At 46.9% G+C, this 17,692-nt stretch overlaps 1 protein-coding gene across 11 annotated transcripts in view; it reads left to right on the top strand.

The window, feature by feature from the left end:
• CFAP251 (cilia and flagella associated protein 251) overlaps positions 1-17,692 on the top strand; it is a 74,060-nt gene that overhangs the window by 47,608 nt on the left and 8,760 nt on the right. For 7 of the 11 annotated variants that reach the window (XR_015144466.1, XM_086347589.1, XM_086347594.1 and 4 more), the window contains 4 exons: positions 619-733; positions 1,761-1,924; positions 6,967-7,057; positions 7,277-7,420. Coding sequence is in view for 8 of the 11 variants with exons in the window: in XM_086347589.1 (XP_086203715.1) it covers positions 619-733; positions 1,761-1,924; positions 6,967-7,057; positions 7,277-7,420 (514 nt within the window). In the remaining 3 variants the exon portion in view is untranslated. Of the gene's footprint in view, positions 1-618; positions 952-1,760; positions 1,925-3,174; positions 4,041-6,966; positions 7,058-7,276; positions 7,421-17,692 lie in introns of those variants that run through there. The other 4 variants (XR_015144467.1, XR_015144465.1, XM_086347592.1 and 1 more) reach the window with 3 other exon arrangements.

Here is a 17,692-nt window from a genome sequence, read left to right as displayed (position 1 = left end):
TGGACACCAGAGGGGGTCTCCCTCTAAGATCCTGGGCAACCTTGGGAGGATGGGGCTGTTTCCTCACATCCTGTCCATGCTCGTCTCATCCTTGCAGCATTTTCTACATCCCTTGTTTGTGTACGCATTCTCGAGGCATAATGTTCCCTTCATTCAGCTGTCAAGGGGAAAGTCAGAGCCTCGGCCAGGAAGAGCATCCTTCACAAGCGAAATTTCCCTGAAACATCTGGAGCTGCTGCCTCTGATTTGCAGCCACCATTAGCGGTTGAGAGAGAGGTCTTTACAACAGTGGGCTTAGTTAAGCGACAAGAAACTCAAAATTTAAAACATATAGGGTAGACTTCCCTGATGGTCCAGGGGTTAAGACTTTGCCTTCCATTGCAGAGGATGTGGGTTCAATCCCTCGTGAGGGAGTGAAAATCCCACGTCTCGCTGCCAAAACGCCAAAACATAAAGCAGAAACAATAGTGTAACAAATTCAATAACGACTTTTAAAATGATACAAAAAAAAAAAACAAGATCTTTAAAACGTATGAGGCGTTGTGAAAGGGAACAAGTCATAAAACCTGCGTTCAGATTTGTGGAATTTAGAACGCGTTTCTTTTTTTTCTCTTGCAGGAAGACACTCCTCGGGCCGGTGTACGGATCTCCCATCGAGCAGATACAAATCCTCCCAGTGAAGTCCACTCTGGAACTGCAGAAGCGCTACGTGGTGTTTATTAACAGAGACAAGGTGCCAGCGGTTTGCCCTCTGCCCCACTAAGGTGACCGCGTGTCTGCACTGGGAAGTAGCCACAGGTGTTACCAGACTTAAGAACACTGGCTTTCCCCAAGCCCGAGACTCTTATCCTGCTCCACACTGCAAACTGCCATAATTGAGTGAGGACGACTCTTAGGAGACTTCCCTTGTTTTCTTTACTCCCCAAAGTACACCGAAGGATTTTTCCTTTCCTTTCCTTTTCTTATGAAGACAAGTTAGTTACACTTAGTTGTACATTTAATAACTAATCTAGGGACTTCCCTGGTGGTCCAGTGGCTAAGACTGTGAGCTCCCAACTCAGGGACCCTGGGTTCGATCCCTGGTGAGGGAACTAGATCCCACTTGCAGTGACTAAGAGTTCACATGCAGCAACTAAAGATCCTGCATGCTGAAACTAAGACGTGGCACAGCCAAATAAATAAATTAACTAAAATTTAAAAAAAAACTACAAATCCATATGGAAAAGTATAAGATCATAAAATGCCATAATTATCCTGGAAAAGCCTGGACATCTGACCATGAAGGTAAGAGGGAAGTTTCCTTTCTGTGTCCCTGGTAGAACCAGGCATCTCTCTCCCAAGGGGCCACCCTGCAGGGCGCAGTGTATGTGAAGCCCCAGCCATGTAAAATGCTTGAAATGCAGCCCTCACACACTGAGAAGGCAGTTCCAGACCGGCAGGTCCTTCGCATAAACAGATCTGGAGCTGACAGGTGACTGTGCCAAGTCTGGCCTTTGGCCTGGGTATCTTAGTCTGAATATCTAGTTACTTCTTCCTTTCTAGTCTTCCCTGGTGGCTCAGAGGTTAAAGTGTCTGCCTGCAATGCGGGAGACCCGGGTTCGATTCCTGGATCAGGAAGATCCCCTGGAGAAGGAAATTGCAAACCACTCCAGTATTCTTGCCTGGAGAGTCGCATGGACAGAGGAGCCTGGTGGGCTACAGTCCCTGGGGTCGCAAAGAGTCGAACACGACTGAGCAACTTCACTTTTCTTCCTTTGTAGGTTGGACTTCAGATCTTACCAGTTGATGGCAATCCACATAAAACCTCTGCCCTCATATGCCACCCGAATGGGGTGGCCGGCATGGCCCTTTCCTATGACGGCTGCTGTGCCTTCACAGCAGGAGGGCAGGATCGGTCAGTGGTGCAGTGGGAAATCAACTTAAGGTGTGTGTTGCGGTGCAAAGCTTGGCCCCCTAAGGAGGGTGTCACGTGTACACCCCTTCTTTTCACTCAGCAACAGCAGACAGGTATTAAACCCCTATGACAGGACTTCCCTGGTGGTCCAGTGGCTGAGACTCCATGCTCTCAATGCAGGGGGCCTGGGTTCTATCCCTGGTCAGGGAACTAGATCCCACATGCTACAGCTAAAAGTTCATATGCTGCAACTGAAGATCCCAAATGCTGCAACTAAAAAAAATAAGAGATGCCGCATCCTGGTTCAGACAAATAAATAAATATTAGAAAAAATAAAAACAAAAATACCCTACAACATCCTGGGCACTGTGGTAGGCCTGCAGGTTTAAAGACAGCCAAGACTCAGGCATGGCCTTCAGGGTGCTCCCTGAGACACTTGTTCATATTAACGGGCTGACAGGTTACTCTTCTGTCTCAGAGACCCATGGTATTTGCAGGCGAGACCGTGTAATCCTACCTCATGAACCCACGCCCCTTTCCCCCAAAATACTTCTCACTGTGTTGCCTGAAAATCCACACGAGCTAGAGAGATCAAGCCTGAATCTCCAAAATGTGTGTTACAGAAATAGTAAGAGTATTATCTGAAATGTGTATTTTCAGTCTTCTCTTTTCACCACCCTGCCCTGAGCTGCGAATTTCTGCCTAGGGCGAGGCTGAAGAGTTCCATGATCGGGCATAGGAGAGACATAGACTTTGAGGTCAGAGAGACATGGGTTTGAATCTGAAGACTGCTGTCTGCTGGCTGTGGGACCTAGGCTGCCCTAGGTCCCAGAGATTAGCATCTCTGATCTTTAGATTCCTTGTCTGTGTAATGGAGGGGTGGGGAAGGGGACAACAATAGGGACTTTTATAGGATCCTTATGGAAAGCACACAGCACTGAGCTCAAGACTCAGTAAATTAATGATTTCCTTTCATCTCTTCTTCCTTATAAAGGCATTTGCTTAGGAGTGCAGGATCTTATTAAAAAAGGTTAGGGACTCCCCTGGCGGCCCAGTGGTTAGGACTGCATGCTTCCATCGCAGGGGCTGTAGGTTCGATCCCTGGCTGAGGAACGAAGATCCTACATGATGAACAGTGTGGCCAAAAAATAATAATTTTTTTTTTAAAAAGAAGGTTTACCACTATAGTAATCTTCTCATCTCTCCAAATTCATTGAATAGCCACAGGGCGGAGCCAGTTCCTTTCCTGACCACCTTTTCTATGCCCCTCTTCCTGGCAGGGTCCCATGAGGAGCTGGGTAAAAACAGCCCAGAGAAAGGTACCTTCCTAAAAGAACAAACCCAGTTTGTTTGTTGGGTAAAAGAATACCCCCAGGAAAAGAATACCCCCTAGGCTTCCCTGGTGGCACAGTGGATAAGAATCTACCCACCAACGCAGGGGACACAGTTTTGATCCCTGGTCCGGGAAGATTCCACATGCCATGGAGCAACTAAGCCCCATGTGCCACAACTGCTGAGCCTGTGTGCTGCAACCACTGAAGCCATAGAGCCGGTGCTCCACAAGAAGAGAAGCCAACTCGCCGCAACTAGAGAAAGCCCACGTGACAGCAACAAAGACCCACTGCAGCCAAAACTAAATAAAACATAAAGTATACCCCCCACCGTCTGCCAAGTGCACATCCCTCTTCAGTGGCATTCACGTGAATAGAAGCAAGACCAGCCAGGTAAATCCGCTTTGGAACTTCGAGGGGGTTTCAGATCACAGTTGCAACTCTGACCTTCACCTCTGTTCTCACCCAGGAGGGCAGATTTGGGGGATTTAGAAGCTGAAGGTGAACTCTCCCCTTGAAAAGAACTTACTCATCACGTCTCCAGCATGAGGTGCTTAATCCTTTGACACCTATAGCCTGTCACCTGGATGGGTGGGATCAAGTGACGTCCTGGTGGGAAGACAGAATCTTCCTTTTTTTTCATTTTTGTCCTTGTCTCAATCATCTTGAGATCTGGAATGGCAGAGATTTAAGAAAAAAAAAGAGCACTCGCTTTCCAGTAGCTTTCCTGAACATGGCCAGAATCCAGGCTTGCGAGAATTTCAATTTAATCTGTTGTGGGGACAAAGGATCATTATAAACTAATTAGCACTTCATCACTGCTTCTGGTGTTTTAATATGTTCAGTGCTTCACTAATGGGAAGAAATGTAAAAACCCGAAACAAGTAAACCGGTGAAATTTCCTACTAGGTCTATTGATGGCAAGTTGTAGGGTAAAATGAAGGTGATAAATCCTGTCACGTTCACATCGTCTTAATCAGCAAACTCCTAGGCCCCCGAATTATCATTGCAGCGTCTCAGACTTCCCCTGGGAGACCCCTTCCCTTCATCTTTCCCCCAGAGCCCCCCATTCTTACTTTCCCTTCCCCTATCTTGGGTGGCAGGCCACCCTTTTTCTCTCCTTGTCGGGCATCTGTTTTTAAATCCCCCATTTTTGTGCTCAACCTCACGCCCACCTGGCATCCTGCAGTCTTGCTCAGACAAGTGCCAGAAAGACCCAGATGCAAATCCCATCTCCCCTGCTACTTGGTGACCTGAGGCAAGTTCCTTCCCTTCCTTGAGCCTCAGTTTCTCCATCTGTTAAAATGGGAATATTACCACTGTGTTCAGAGCTGATTTATTTGTTTTTGATGTCTCTCTCTTAAGATGCGGTGAAAGTGCCAAGCCCTAATCAATGGACAGCCAGAGAATTCTCCCTCCACGATATCTTTATACAAATATATATATTCATATTGCATGCTATATGCACCCATCTGCACCTGCGTTTTGCACTTGGCAGTATATTTATTTGGCTGCACCTCAAGGCATGTGGGATCTTAGTTCCCCTACTAGGGATTGAACCTGAGCCCCCTGTGGGGGAAGCTGGAAGTCTTAAACACTGGACAGCCAGGGAGGACCCCAGAGCTGTTTTGAGGATAGTGATGTCTACAATTGCTATCCCCCCCCTCCCCCCCCTCCCCCTCTCCTCCCCCTCCTCTCCGCCTCCCCTCCCCTTCCCCTAGGGAAGCTTTACTGAGCACCTGCTCTATGTTGGTTGCTGTCTCACAGCTTCTCCAGCTTTGGATCATTCCCCGAGTACTGACTATATTCTTAGGCACAGTAGAAAGAGCATTCTCAGTAAATGCGCCTCCCTCTTGTTCCCCAATGACCCCTTGTTTCGTGGCAAGTGTTAGAAACCCAACTTAGGGAGAAAGGGGACGTTAGGACCAGTCCCGTCCTGGGATCTCAGGTCACCGCTCCCGCAGCCAGAACTGCCCACCCTCTGCATTTGCTCTCTGCTCACCTCTGCCGTAACCCGCTGTCACTCTGCAGAGGCGGGTTTCATCACTCGGTGGAAACATGGCCTCTGATGGTTCCTGGATTTCACACCAGAGTTGAGGCAAGGCTCATCCCCCAGCTCTGGTGGAACAAGCCCAGTCAGTCCCTCTGGCTCTCCCATCAGCTGACGGTGGCTGGGGAGCCAGGGATGTATTGCAGCTCTGACCAGCGGAGGGCTGCTCCCATAGGATCCAGAGCTCAGTGGTCCTGTTCCCTGGGGCTTTCCTGGTGGTGACAGACTCCTCCGTGTCACATTGGGCCTTTAATCTGGCCCTGCTTCAGAACCATGCCTGTTGGGATTGGGCCTGAGGCTGGCCTCGGAGCCTCAGAGCAGGCGCCCTCTTAGCCAGACTCCTGCCTCGATGGCTAATATCAGAGCCAAGACTTGGGTGAAGGCTGGGCCCAACTGGAGACGGGCCTCAGGCCCACCTGGAGCCCAGGCCCACCTGGAGAGTACAGCAGCTCCACAGACCACCAGCATCCTACTTGGGTGGGGCTTGTGCGGGGTCCGGACTGAGGACTGAGGACTGTTTGGTGGCTGACTCCTGCAGGAACGGTGGAGGTTGACCCAGGTCAACAGTACTAATAACCCTGGGCCAGGCCCTGGGTCCCGTGCTTTCCAAGCATCGCCTGATTTATCCTCACAGCTATCTGGCGACATAGGGACTGTTGACAACCCCGTTGTACAGGTCTGGAAACTCGCTCCGAGGGGCTCAGGGACTGCCCCAGGCATGGAGTGAGGTGGTGAGGCTGTGGATTCATATGCTATCTTCCTAATTCAATTCCACACCTCAACAAAGATTCATCACAGGAGAAAAACAAAGGGCTTCGTGTCCAATCCTTTATGTGCATTCACTTTAATTTTCACAACTGTCTCGTGAGGCAGACCCTGTAATTACTGAGGCCCCGAGTAGTAAAGTCACTTGCCCATGATCACCCTGCTCTCTGTAGGCAGAGCCAGGGGGTCACAGGCATGTCCCTTTCACTCCAGATTCGGTATACTTAACCACTTCCCCACCATAGTCTCTACAAAGTGTGTCTTAATCATCCTCCAAAGAAGTTAGTGGTCTGATGAGCAGAAATCCAGTCAGTGGATTATTAAAATGATTTTGTATTATTAGCATTTTGTATGAGACAGAGTCAGCCTCACATAAAAAGTAGGTTTTCTTACCACTTAAAGGGCCTATTTTTGGAAAAATCTGACCCTGTGTTAGAGAGCAGAGGGCTATTTTTATCTGACCAATGTGGGCCCCTTGTGGCCTCCTGAGTTTTTATGGAAGCAATTAGTGCTGGCCATCCACCTGTGCCACATCCCATTCCCCTGGCTCTGGTCACACGCAGATCTAAGGTTACAGCACGGCCGCTCTGCTGGGGGTGGTCCGTGGGCTCAGCACATGGGGACCCTCCTCTTCCTCTAGAAGATTTCCCCAAAGATTGCAGACAGATTGCCAGGCGCCTGCCCTGTCATCCGAGAGAGTATCACCATCTTTAAGACAGGGGCCCCAAGCCACCGGGTACCACACTTGAAATTGAATTTTCCATTTGCAGCTTCATTTTGGAGGGAATTTGCTTAGCAAATTTACAGAGACCCTAGTTGTATCCGCACTGTAATGCCCTTCAGAGGTCTGCAGCCTGCAGGACTTGTGGGCCACCTCGTTCCCGCCTGAGTGCTCTCTAATAACGATGTTTCTTTTATTGTTCTAGTGCCCTGGAGGCAGCGGTTTCTCTCGGGGGCGAAGACCTGACCCCGTTCTATGGTCTGGTGTCTGGTGGCAGGGAAGGAAAATTCTACAGGGTAATTGTCCTCAGAATAAACACTTCCCCGAAACATCTAGTTAAGTTTGTAAAACAAATGTGCCCGGGGTTAACCTTCTTGCTTTTTTTTATTTTTCCCAAAGCTCTTTTCCCCACTGAGCTCAAAATGTACTTTCTAGAAAATGTCCTTGAAGTCTTAATGGCTGCTTCAGACTAAAGCCAAAAATGCATGTTGTGTTTCCACTTTATTTCCACGTAGGAGCTGGAAGACTATTTTTACTATTCTCAGCTCCGTAGTCAAGGTATCGATACAATGGAGACCAGAAAGGTGTCGGAACACATCTGCCTGTCGGAGCTTCCTTTTGTCATGAGAGCAATTGGCTTTTACCCATCGGAAGGGGAGGTAGGTAGAAGGAAAACAAGCGCAGGCAGGACGTGTTATTTATAAAAAAACGACCTCAGGGAGCCGTCATCATAGGCCAAAGTAAAAATCTAACACCATTCTTACATAAATGGGTCAGAAAGGAGGTTCTGGGCATAGCTGAGGCACTGCTTAGAAACAGACTTACCGTAAAGATACCCCTGTCAGGCGGATTCTTTGCCAGAGTTTGATGTGGTTGGTGAGAGCATGCGTGCCTGCTAAGTCGCTTCAGTCGCGTCCGACTCTCTGCAACCCCATGGACTGTAGTCCGCCAGGCTTCTCTGTCCATGGGGATTCTCCAGGCAAGAATACTGGAGTGGGTTGCCATGCCCTCCCCCAGGGGATCTTACGGATCCAGGGATCCAGCCTGTGTCTCTTACCTACTCCTGCACTGGCAGGCAGGTTCTTTACAACTAGCGCCACCTTTCCGGAATTAGACAGAAGGGCCCTCGATGCATGAGGACCAGCCTCATGGGGTTCAGGGAGGTGATGCCTGCACAGCGCTTGGCACAGTGTAGGCTGCATAGAAAGATCTCAGTGGATGCTCACTATTGTGATCATTTCCCTGTGTAGCTACAGTTCACCTGGCCTGTGTGAATGGGCTGCCCTTGAGGTGGCTGCTCATCCCAGGCTGGGGATGGAGCTCGGGAGACATGGCCCTTCCTTGGCACCTCACAGCTCACCACCAAATGCAAGGGGCTCCCAACAAGGACCAGAGGAAGTGGTCCTCATGGAAACTGTGGCTTAAAATGCAACTGATTGGAATATCCCTGGCAGTCCAGTGGTTAAGACTCCACACTGCCACTGCAGGGGGCTTGAGTTCCATCACCCGGGGAACTAAGATCCTGCATGCCACAAGGAACAACCAAAAAAAAAAGCAACTGACTGTTTTTCTTTCTGACTTAAAATGCTAGCACATTCTCATTGTAGAAAGTTTGGAAAAGATACACAAGTGAAATGAAGAACATAATTACTTGTAATTCCACTACACGGAGACTTCAGTTATTGGTATCTTCCTAGATTGATTTATATATAATGCATGTATATATAATGTTTAAAAATGAATGAGTACCATATTGGATATATATGTTCATCCTATATTTTCGCTTAGTATTGTCATACACATTTCCCATTTCATTAACAGTTCTCTGAAAACTTGATTTTTAAAGGATATAGCTTAATTTTATAACTTTGATTTAGAAAATAGAACTGTAAAGAAGAAGAGAAATGACTCAGAGGTAGTCATTATTAACATTTTGGTGGACTTCTATCTATTGTTTTCTGTTTGGATATAGATATATAAATTTTTAAAAAGAATTGTTGTTATGTGGTGTATGTAGGTATAGATCAGCAAATGCATGCATGCTTAGTCACTCAGTCGTGTCTGACTCTTTTCGACCCCATGGATTGCAGCCCACCAGGCTCCTCTGTCCATGGGGATTCTCCAGGCAAGAATACTGGAGTAGGTGGCCATGCCCTCCTCCAGGGGATCTTGTGATTCAACCCAGGGATTGAACCCAGGTCTCCCGTATTGCAGGCGGATTCTTTACCATCTGAGCCACCAGGGAAGCCATATCTCAACATTTTACAGAGTATGTGTATACGTGTATGTATACAGCAGGATTCTCAGTAACTCTTGTTTTGTGAGCATGTGGTGAAAATTACTTGATAATGTGTTTTTTTACCCCTGGCTTTATGAAGATCTGATTGACATAACATTGTGTTCATTTAAGTATTCAGTATAGTGATTTTGTATACATATATATTATAAAATGATCACCACGACTTAGTTAATTAACGTATCACATCCATCACCTTGCAGAGTTACAATTTTTTGTGTATGGTAAGAACTTTAAAATTTACTATTTTAGCAGCTTTCAAATATACAGTACTGTGTTTTTATTTGGCTTCTCTGGGTCTTAGTGGCATGTGGGGTCTTCAGATGCAGCGTGTGGGATCTGGCTCCCTTACCAGGGTTGAAATCGTGTCCTCTGCATTGAAGGTGGATTCTTAACCACTGGACCACCAGGGAAGTCCTTTGTGTTGTTAACTGGAGTCCTTATGTTGTACCTTCTAACCCCAGGACTTGTTTATACCTGGGAGTTTATATCCTTTAACCACTTTTCACCCATTTCTCCGACTCTCCACCTTCTTCCCCTGGCAACTGCCAATCTGTCTTCTGTTTGTATGAGTTTAATTTTTTTTTTTCAGATTTCACATACAATTTGAGATCATACAGTGTTTGTCTTCCTCTGTTTGACATTTCACTCAGCATAATGCCCTAAAGGTCCATCCACATTGTCATAAATGGCAAGAACTCCCTCTTCTTTATGGCTGGATAATATTCCAGTAATGTTCCATCATGCACACAGACACAGCGCATATTTTATTTATGCATTCCCACCAACAATGCACAAGAATTCCCATTTAACTTCACATCCTTGTGAGCACTGGTTTTCTCTGTCTTTGATAAAAGCCGTTCTGACAGATACAAGGTGATAACTCATTGTGCTTCTGATTTGCATTTTCCTAATGGTTAATGATGTGAGCATCTTTTCATGTACTTGTTGATCATTTGAATATCTTCTTTAGAAAGATATCCCCTTGGGTCTTCTGCCTATTTTTAAAATGGGTTATTTGGGTTTTTTGCTATTGGTTGTGAGTTCCTTATGTATTTTAGGTGTCAAACCCTTATCAGATGTGTGGTTTGGAAATATTCTCTCCTGTTCCATAGGTTGTTTTTTCATTTTGTCAGTCATCTCTTCTCCTGTGCATAAGCTTTTTGGTCTGCTATCGACAACATGCTTTCTTAAGTCCATATATTCAGTTGATCCATTCCTTAGTTGATGACACAGAGGTTGTGTGAAGTATTTAGGCTGTCAGAGACATGGCTATGATGAACATCTCTGCATACGGTTTCTGTACTTCTCTGATTGTTTTCCTCGGTCAAAGTCCTAGAAATAGAATTACCAGATCAGATAATATTACCAGAATTACCAGATCAGAACTTTAAGGCCCAGTTGCCAAATAGTTTTCCAGAAATGTAGCCTTTTACGGCTCACCCTCAATCACACATAACTCCTGAAACTCAGCTGAGACTTGATGTTCGTCTTAGGTGTCTGAGCATAGTTTAGTGATGTGAGCTATGACCCTGGTCATTTCCCTTGGCCTCAGTGGCCTCCCCAGAGTCACCTCTTTTTTTAATTCTCCAAGTGTGACTAGAAGATGACTTTTATTCTCCACATAGAGTCTGGAGAAATGAACTTTCAGAGCCCGCAAACCCAAGTTGGGTCTTGAATGAGCACCTTAAAAACACCTGAGACTCTTTTAAGCTCCTTTAAAGTCTTTTGACCAGTGTGCATTTTGTAAAAGTATGTGGCCAGAAATGGAAACTATCCAGAAAGTTTGTGCAACCCACATGAAAGTGTTTTTTAAGAGCTGTGTTCCTAAAGCGTATTGCCTAGAACCCTATTTCTCAAGCTGGCAAGTTCAATAGAATCACCTGGAACATTTACTAAGAAATCAGAGTCCCTGGCCCCATCCCAGATCTAGCCATTCAGAATCTCCATGGAATCTAAGGGTCTGCATTTTCCTTTTAAAAAAAATTTTTTTTCTCCTCCTTCTTCTGTTTGCTTATTATTATTTTTTAAAAACATTTATTTATGTATTTGACTGCATAGGATCTTAGTGGTGGCATAAGGGATCTTTATGTGCTTCATGAGAACTCTTAGTTGCAGCATGTGGGATCTAGTTCCCTGACCAGGGATCAAACCTGCAAGGTGGATTCTTTTTATATATATATAAAATTAAATTTATTAACTTAGTTTTGACTGTGCTGGGTCTTTGTGGCTGTGTGCAGGCTTTTTTCTAGTTGCGGTGCATACGCTTCTCTTATTGAGGAGCACGGGCCCTATGGTACATGGGCTTCAGTAGCTACTCCACGTAGGCTCAGTATTTGCAGCTCTCAGGTTCTACAGCACTGGTGCAGTACTTGTGACATGCATGGGCTCAGTTGCTCCACGGCACGTGGGATCCTCCTAGATCAGGGATCAAACCCATGTCCTCTGCGTTGGCAGGTGGACTCTTTTAACTACTGGACCACCAAGGAAGTCCTTGTCACTCAGGATTCTTGGTTTTAAACCCTGGGCTCAAGTAAATGTGTCCTCTGCAGTACTGTTTTGTCAAGAAGTGAATTCTGGATGTTTAACCTCTGTGCCTGTCACCCACCTGCCACGCAAAGTGCTCGAGGGTGGCACAGAGTGACTGGTTTTTCTGCTTTCTCTGGAAGTAAGAGGTGTAATCACTGAAGGCTCACTCCATTGTCGTATCTTTGGGCAAAAATAATAAAACTTAATCACCTATTGAAGTTCTTGCTGATGAGTAATAAGTACCCAGAGGGAATTCCCGGGTGGCCCAGTTATGTTAGTACTCCGCACTTTCGCTGATGACAGCCCAGGCTTCTATCCGTGGTCAAGGAACTAAGTTCCCACAAGCTTCCTGGTGTTCCCCCCCACAAAAAAAATACCAGGAAAAAAAGGTTAGCCTGCCACAAATGTTTTAAAGTGATACTGAATATTATTTACCCACATAGAAACAAAAATAATGAAAATGGTCACTGCCGGGTTATCACTGGCTCTTGCATGAGTCCCCCACCCCAGCTGCCACAAAAGGGGTTCCGGTGCCCCAGTGTCTTCATAAATCCCCTGGATTCCAGGGTTTTTCATCCACTTAAAAAACATGTTTACTCTTTGGAGACGTTCTCTGAAGGCCCCCGATCCAGATGTGTTCATTGAGGAGCGCGTTTATTGCTGAAGCTCCTCGGGGAGAACTTTTTGATCTCTTGTTCTCATCAGATTTATACCGATTTTAATAAAAAATGTTTTGGGGGCTTTGAAACTTTCAGACCCAGGCTTTGCCCTGGTTCATGAAACATTTCCTACTGAGATGCAGCTGCTCCCCCTGCCCCGAGAAGTTCTATGAAGAAGTAGGCCCAGCTCATAGAGTATTTTAGCATTTGGTTACATGAAAGACTTAGAGATTCAAACCAACCACCCCCGACCTCCCCCAAGGCTAGACATTATTTATATTTTTCTTTATGTCATTTAAACTGACTTGGGAATTTGTATCTAGTCAGTGTGGCAAACTGAAGCCAAATTATACAAGAATATAACCCTCCCTAAAGGATCCCTAACCCCACCCATCTTCTGCAGAACACAGCCAAAGAGGTCGGGGTGGGTTGCTCCTACAAATCTTCATTTTTCAAAAGAAAGGTCTGCAGTGTTTATGATGTTGTATAAGGAGCTCAAACTTAGGTTTGGGTTCCTAAGTTAGGGTTCCTTCACTAGTCTGTATAGCTGATTTCACATACAAGAAAGTGTTTTTTTGGCTGCATTGGCTTCTCTCTAGTTGAGGCACGTGGGCTCAGTGGTCGTGGCGTGCAGGCTTAGTTTGCCCCGAGGACTACCAGGGAAGTCCCATGAGAAAGTTTTGTCTTCCATCTTTATAGGTGTATTCTTTCCTCTTCCGGGTCTTTGGACTATCTTGTTGGGCTTGGCCTACGCTTCATGCCACGTGTGTTCCCTGGTCCCTTGTGGCTATGTTCCTATTTAGCTTTCCGAGTGTTATACATTCTTGATGTTTTCACAGTGAATTCACAGCAGTGCGACCTCTTAGGCCAATTAAGGCCAATCCTGGCAGAGAGGCATGGGCCCAACAAGAGCTCACATGGTGGATGCTCAGCAAATCTTGGTTGAATTAATAAATGAATAATTGAATGATGCTCACCAGTCATGTTTGACTGCAAAGACAATGAGGAAGATAGAATCCCTGACTTCATGATTTGATCTCAGAGTAATTAATAAGTATTTGGTATATTCTGCAACTTTAGCCTTGTTTAGGAGAGTTTGGAGAAGGCAATGGCAACCCACTCCAGTACTCTTGCCTGGAGAATCCCGGGGACGGAGGAGCCTGGTGGGCTGCTGTCTATGGGGTTGCACAGGGTCAGACACGACTGAAGTGACTTAGCAGCAGGAGAATTTGGAGACAAAATAAATAATCGCTTAGCTTTTTAAATATGCTCATTTTGGATCCAGCAATTCTACTTTGAGGAATGTATCTTACAGAAAAACTCAGGCAAGGGTAACAGTGACATATAACTATTGCAATGAGTTAGTCACTCAGTCGTGTCCGACTCTTTGCAGCCCCACGAACTGTAGCCTGTCAGGCTCTTCTATCCATGGGATTCTCCAGGCAAGAATACTGGAGTGGATTGCCATTCCCTTCTCCAGGAGATCTTCCTGACCCAGGGATCAAACCCAGGTCTCCTGCATCGCAGGCAGATTCTTTACCGTCTGAGCTACAGGGAAGATCTTACAACTACTGCAGGATAGTTTATGCTGCTGCTGCTAAGTTGCTTCAGTCGTGTCCGACTCTGTGCGACCCGATAGACGGCAGCCCACCAGGCTCCCCCGTCCCTGGGATTCTCCAGGCAAGAACACTGGAGTGGATTGCCATTTCCTTCTCCAATGCATGAAAGTGAAAAGTGAAAGTGAAGTCGCTCAGTCATGTCCGACTCTTCGCGACCCCAAGGACTGCAGCCCACCAGGCTCCTCCATCCATGGGATTTTCCAGGCAAGAGTACTAGAGTGGGGTGCCATTGCCTTCTCCGAGGATAGTTTATATAATAATGAAAAATTAAAACAATCTTAACGTCCGTTGACAGGAGATTGGATAAATCAAGCCAGACACACCTACATTTAGTAGTTACTGAACAGTGAAATTGACCTATGATTCTTTTTTTTTTAATTTATTTATTTTTGGCTGTGCTGGGTCTTCATTGCTGCGTGCGGGCTTTCTCTCGTTGAGGTGAGCAGGGGCTGCTCTCTAGTTGCGGTGAGCAGGCTTCTGCCTTTCGTGGCTTCTCTTGTTGCAGAGCACAGGCTCAGTAGTTGTGGTGCATGGGATCTTCCCAGAGCAAGGATAGAACCCTGGTCCCCTGCATTGGCAGGCAGATTATTAACCACTGGACCGCCAGGGAAGCCGACCTGTGATTCTCAACTCAGAAAGAATGTGCTGGTTTTGTTACTGAAGGACAAAAGGCAAGTTGCAAAACAGTATGTAAAGCATGGCCTCCCTTCATTAACAATAATACGTAGATCTAGAAGAACTGAAAGAACTTGTTCCAGACGCTTAGCAATACTGACTTCTGAGGCATGGAACTCATAAGAGCTTCTAAACCCTAATTTCTGTGCATCACTTCCTGTCAGCTGGGGCCTCCAGTACCAGCTGGAACCTGGCCCTGGTCCATCAGAGTTTGGGGCTGCCCTGGGGACTCTTGCTCTCCTGGGCTCGCAGCCCCTCCCCCATGTGCGTGTGCAGACTCCAGGTCATTCCAGACCCGACACTCAGCTCCTTCCTCCGTTTCCACAAAAGCAGAAAGCCCAATCCATGCAAGACAACTTTCCTGAAAAACTGGGAATCACCAGAAAGTTTCAAGCGTAACCACATTTCACAGCAGTTTCCCTAAAACTGCTTATTAGTACTTCCCTGGCACTCCAGTGGTTAAGACTCTGTGCTTCCAATTCCGGGGGTGGGGAGTGGTGCAAGGGTTCAATCCTTGGTCAGGGAACTAAGATCCCACATGCTGAGTGGAGCGGCCAAAAAGTAAAAAACAAACCATGCCCCCTTCCAAAACCTCTGCTAATTAGACCTCCTTCCCAGTCCTGATGACCACCCCAGGGGGCTTCCTAGCTCCCCCTCTTCCCTCCCCCAGCAGCACCCCTCCTCTCCCTCTACTGGCCACGCCAACTCAGCTTTTAGCTTGTATTTCCGAATCTGCAGCATAAGCCCATATCCAGGGTCTACAAACGACAAAACTTCCCATTTAGTTGCATCCATCCTCCTTAATAGATGGTTTGGTTGTAAATTGCCAGGGAGAGGGGAGCATCTTACATACATTCCTGAAGAATTTAATTTTTCTTAACTACAGGCAGTAGCTTGTATTGCTTTTGTATTCAGAACAAAACCCAGAAAGATAAACGAACAAATCCTCCCAAAGCCTTGTGCGCTGATCTTTGTGGCTAAACCGTGGTCCCAGCTGGGGTGGAGGGAGCAGAGCCAAGTGGTACAGCGGCCCCTCTACAGGGAGGAGAAATCCGAGCGAGGGGTCATGGGTAGTTTCTGCTCTGACGAAGACCCCAGGGGAGTTTGGAAACGCGCCCTTTGAAGAGAGGTCCCTGGTGTGCTGGATTTGCTCTGAGACATAAATACCAGGAGGCGTTTCCATCCTGAAGGCGAGAGGAACGATGCACTATCATTCCTCATCCCGCAGCAATAACCAGTGTTGTGGGGAGGCCTTCCTGGTCCACTGAGAACCCCACACCAGGGAGCGCTGTGCCTGCCCACAGAGATCAGGACAGGACTTCTGCCTGCCGCACTCACAGCATCTAAAGAAAGAAATCCTGAAGTGCGGAGCGGCTACTGAAAGAGAGCACAGCTGGTCATAGTGTCATAACACCGACAGTGGCAGCAGCCGACCAGCTCTTCTCGCTTGAGCGCTCGCTGGGCGCCAAGCGCCACGCCAGCCTCCCTGGCGTCCAGTCCTCACAGCAAGGAATGCTTTCATCATCTCCATTCACCACCAGGGAAAGTAAGGCCTCGGGGGAGGAGGAAGCCCGCACAGCCACTGAGCTACTGAGGGCAGGGCCGGGATCTGCACCCCAGCAGGCTGGCCTCGGACCCCACATTCTGTTTTGACATGTGCCTCTTACTGCAAACGAGGAAGAAATCCTGTAAGTCAGGACATGGAACACTGGTTATTGCTGCGGGATGAGGAATGATAGGGCACTTTACTTCCATCCTTTGCATCTCCAGTGTTTGAATTTTTTTTACAAGCATGTTGTCATCTTGACTGGTTTAATGATGATTAAAGAATAGATCATAGTCATAGTGAAAAATGTATTTTCAAAAATACTGATATTATTTGCCTTGTTACTTGTCTTTGCCGTTGCTTCACCTCTGTATTAGTTTTCTTCCTTTTATTTTTCTTTTTAAAAAAATGTTTATTTTTTTATTTGGTTGCATCAGGTCTTTGTTGTGGCCCGTGTACTCAGTAGTTGCGGCACAGGCTTAGTTATCCCAAGGCATGTGGGATCTTAGTTCCCCAACCCACATCAGTGCAGGGATCGAACCCACATTCCCTACATTGGAAGGTGGATTCTTACTGGACCACCAGGGAGGTCCCTCCTTTTATCATTATTACTATTTTTCGCCATGCCACGTGGCTTGCGTGATCTCCTGTGACCATGCAGTGGAAACACAGACTCCTAACCGCTAGACCACCAGGGAACTCTGTATTTTTCCTCCTTTTAAACAACTTTATTGAGCTATATCACAGATCACATAATTCGACCTTTTAAAGTATGCAAGTCAATGGCTTTTAGTATGTTCACAGAGTCACGCAACCATCACCACTTTAGGTTCCTCTCAGGTGGGTGACTTCAGGACAAGACCCCCACAGGCCCTAGGAATGGGCCTGGGTTATCTAGGGAGGGGATCCTGGGGTTCAGCATTCCCAGAGTGTTGCCTAGAATGGGGAGGCATAGAATATAGGGGGGTAACTCCCTGTGAACATGCTACCTTACCTAGCAAAAGGGATTTCACTTGTATGATTATATCAAGGGTCTGGAGATGAGGAGATTATCCTGGATCACCCAGTGGGCCCAGTGTAACTACAAGGGTCTTTATAAGAGGGAGGCCCGGGACTTTTCTGGGGGTCCAGTGGCTAAGACTCCACACACCCAATGCGGGGGGCCAGGGTTTGATCCCTGGTGGGGGAACTAGATCTTGCATGACATAACTAAGGCCCAGAGCAGCCAAATAAATAAGAGGGAAGCAGGAGGGCCAGAGTTTAAGGAGAAGCCATGATGACAGAAGAAGAGGTTCAAAAGGGTGATGGGCTTGCAGGCTTTGAAGGTGGGAGGGGGCCATAAGCCAAAAAATGCTGGTTGTCTCCAGAAGCTGGAAAAGGAAAGAAGGAAGAAGGGATGCTGCCCTACCAACAACACCTTGGTTCTGGCCCTTCACACCCATTCCAGACTTGTGGCCTTGAGAACTGTGAGGTCAGTCTGTGTGCTTCAAGCCGCTATGGGTGTAATCGTTTGTTACAGCAGCAATGGGAGACACACAGAGGGTGCTTTGGAAGGGTTTCGTGGGCACCCTTCCCTTGCTTCCCCCCTCCTCACACTTGTTTCCCAG

This window comes from Bos grunniens, chromosome 17, assembly GCF_055505025.1.
Source record: "Bos grunniens cultivar Pamir isolate PY7600 chromosome 17, Bosgru_T2T1.0, whole genome shotgun sequence".
Lineage (NCBI taxonomy): Eukaryota > Metazoa > Chordata > Mammalia > Artiodactyla > Bovidae > Bos > Bos grunniens.
The sequence above is the reverse complement of the archived record's forward strand: the minus strand, read 5'-3'. Positions and strand labels throughout refer to the sequence as shown.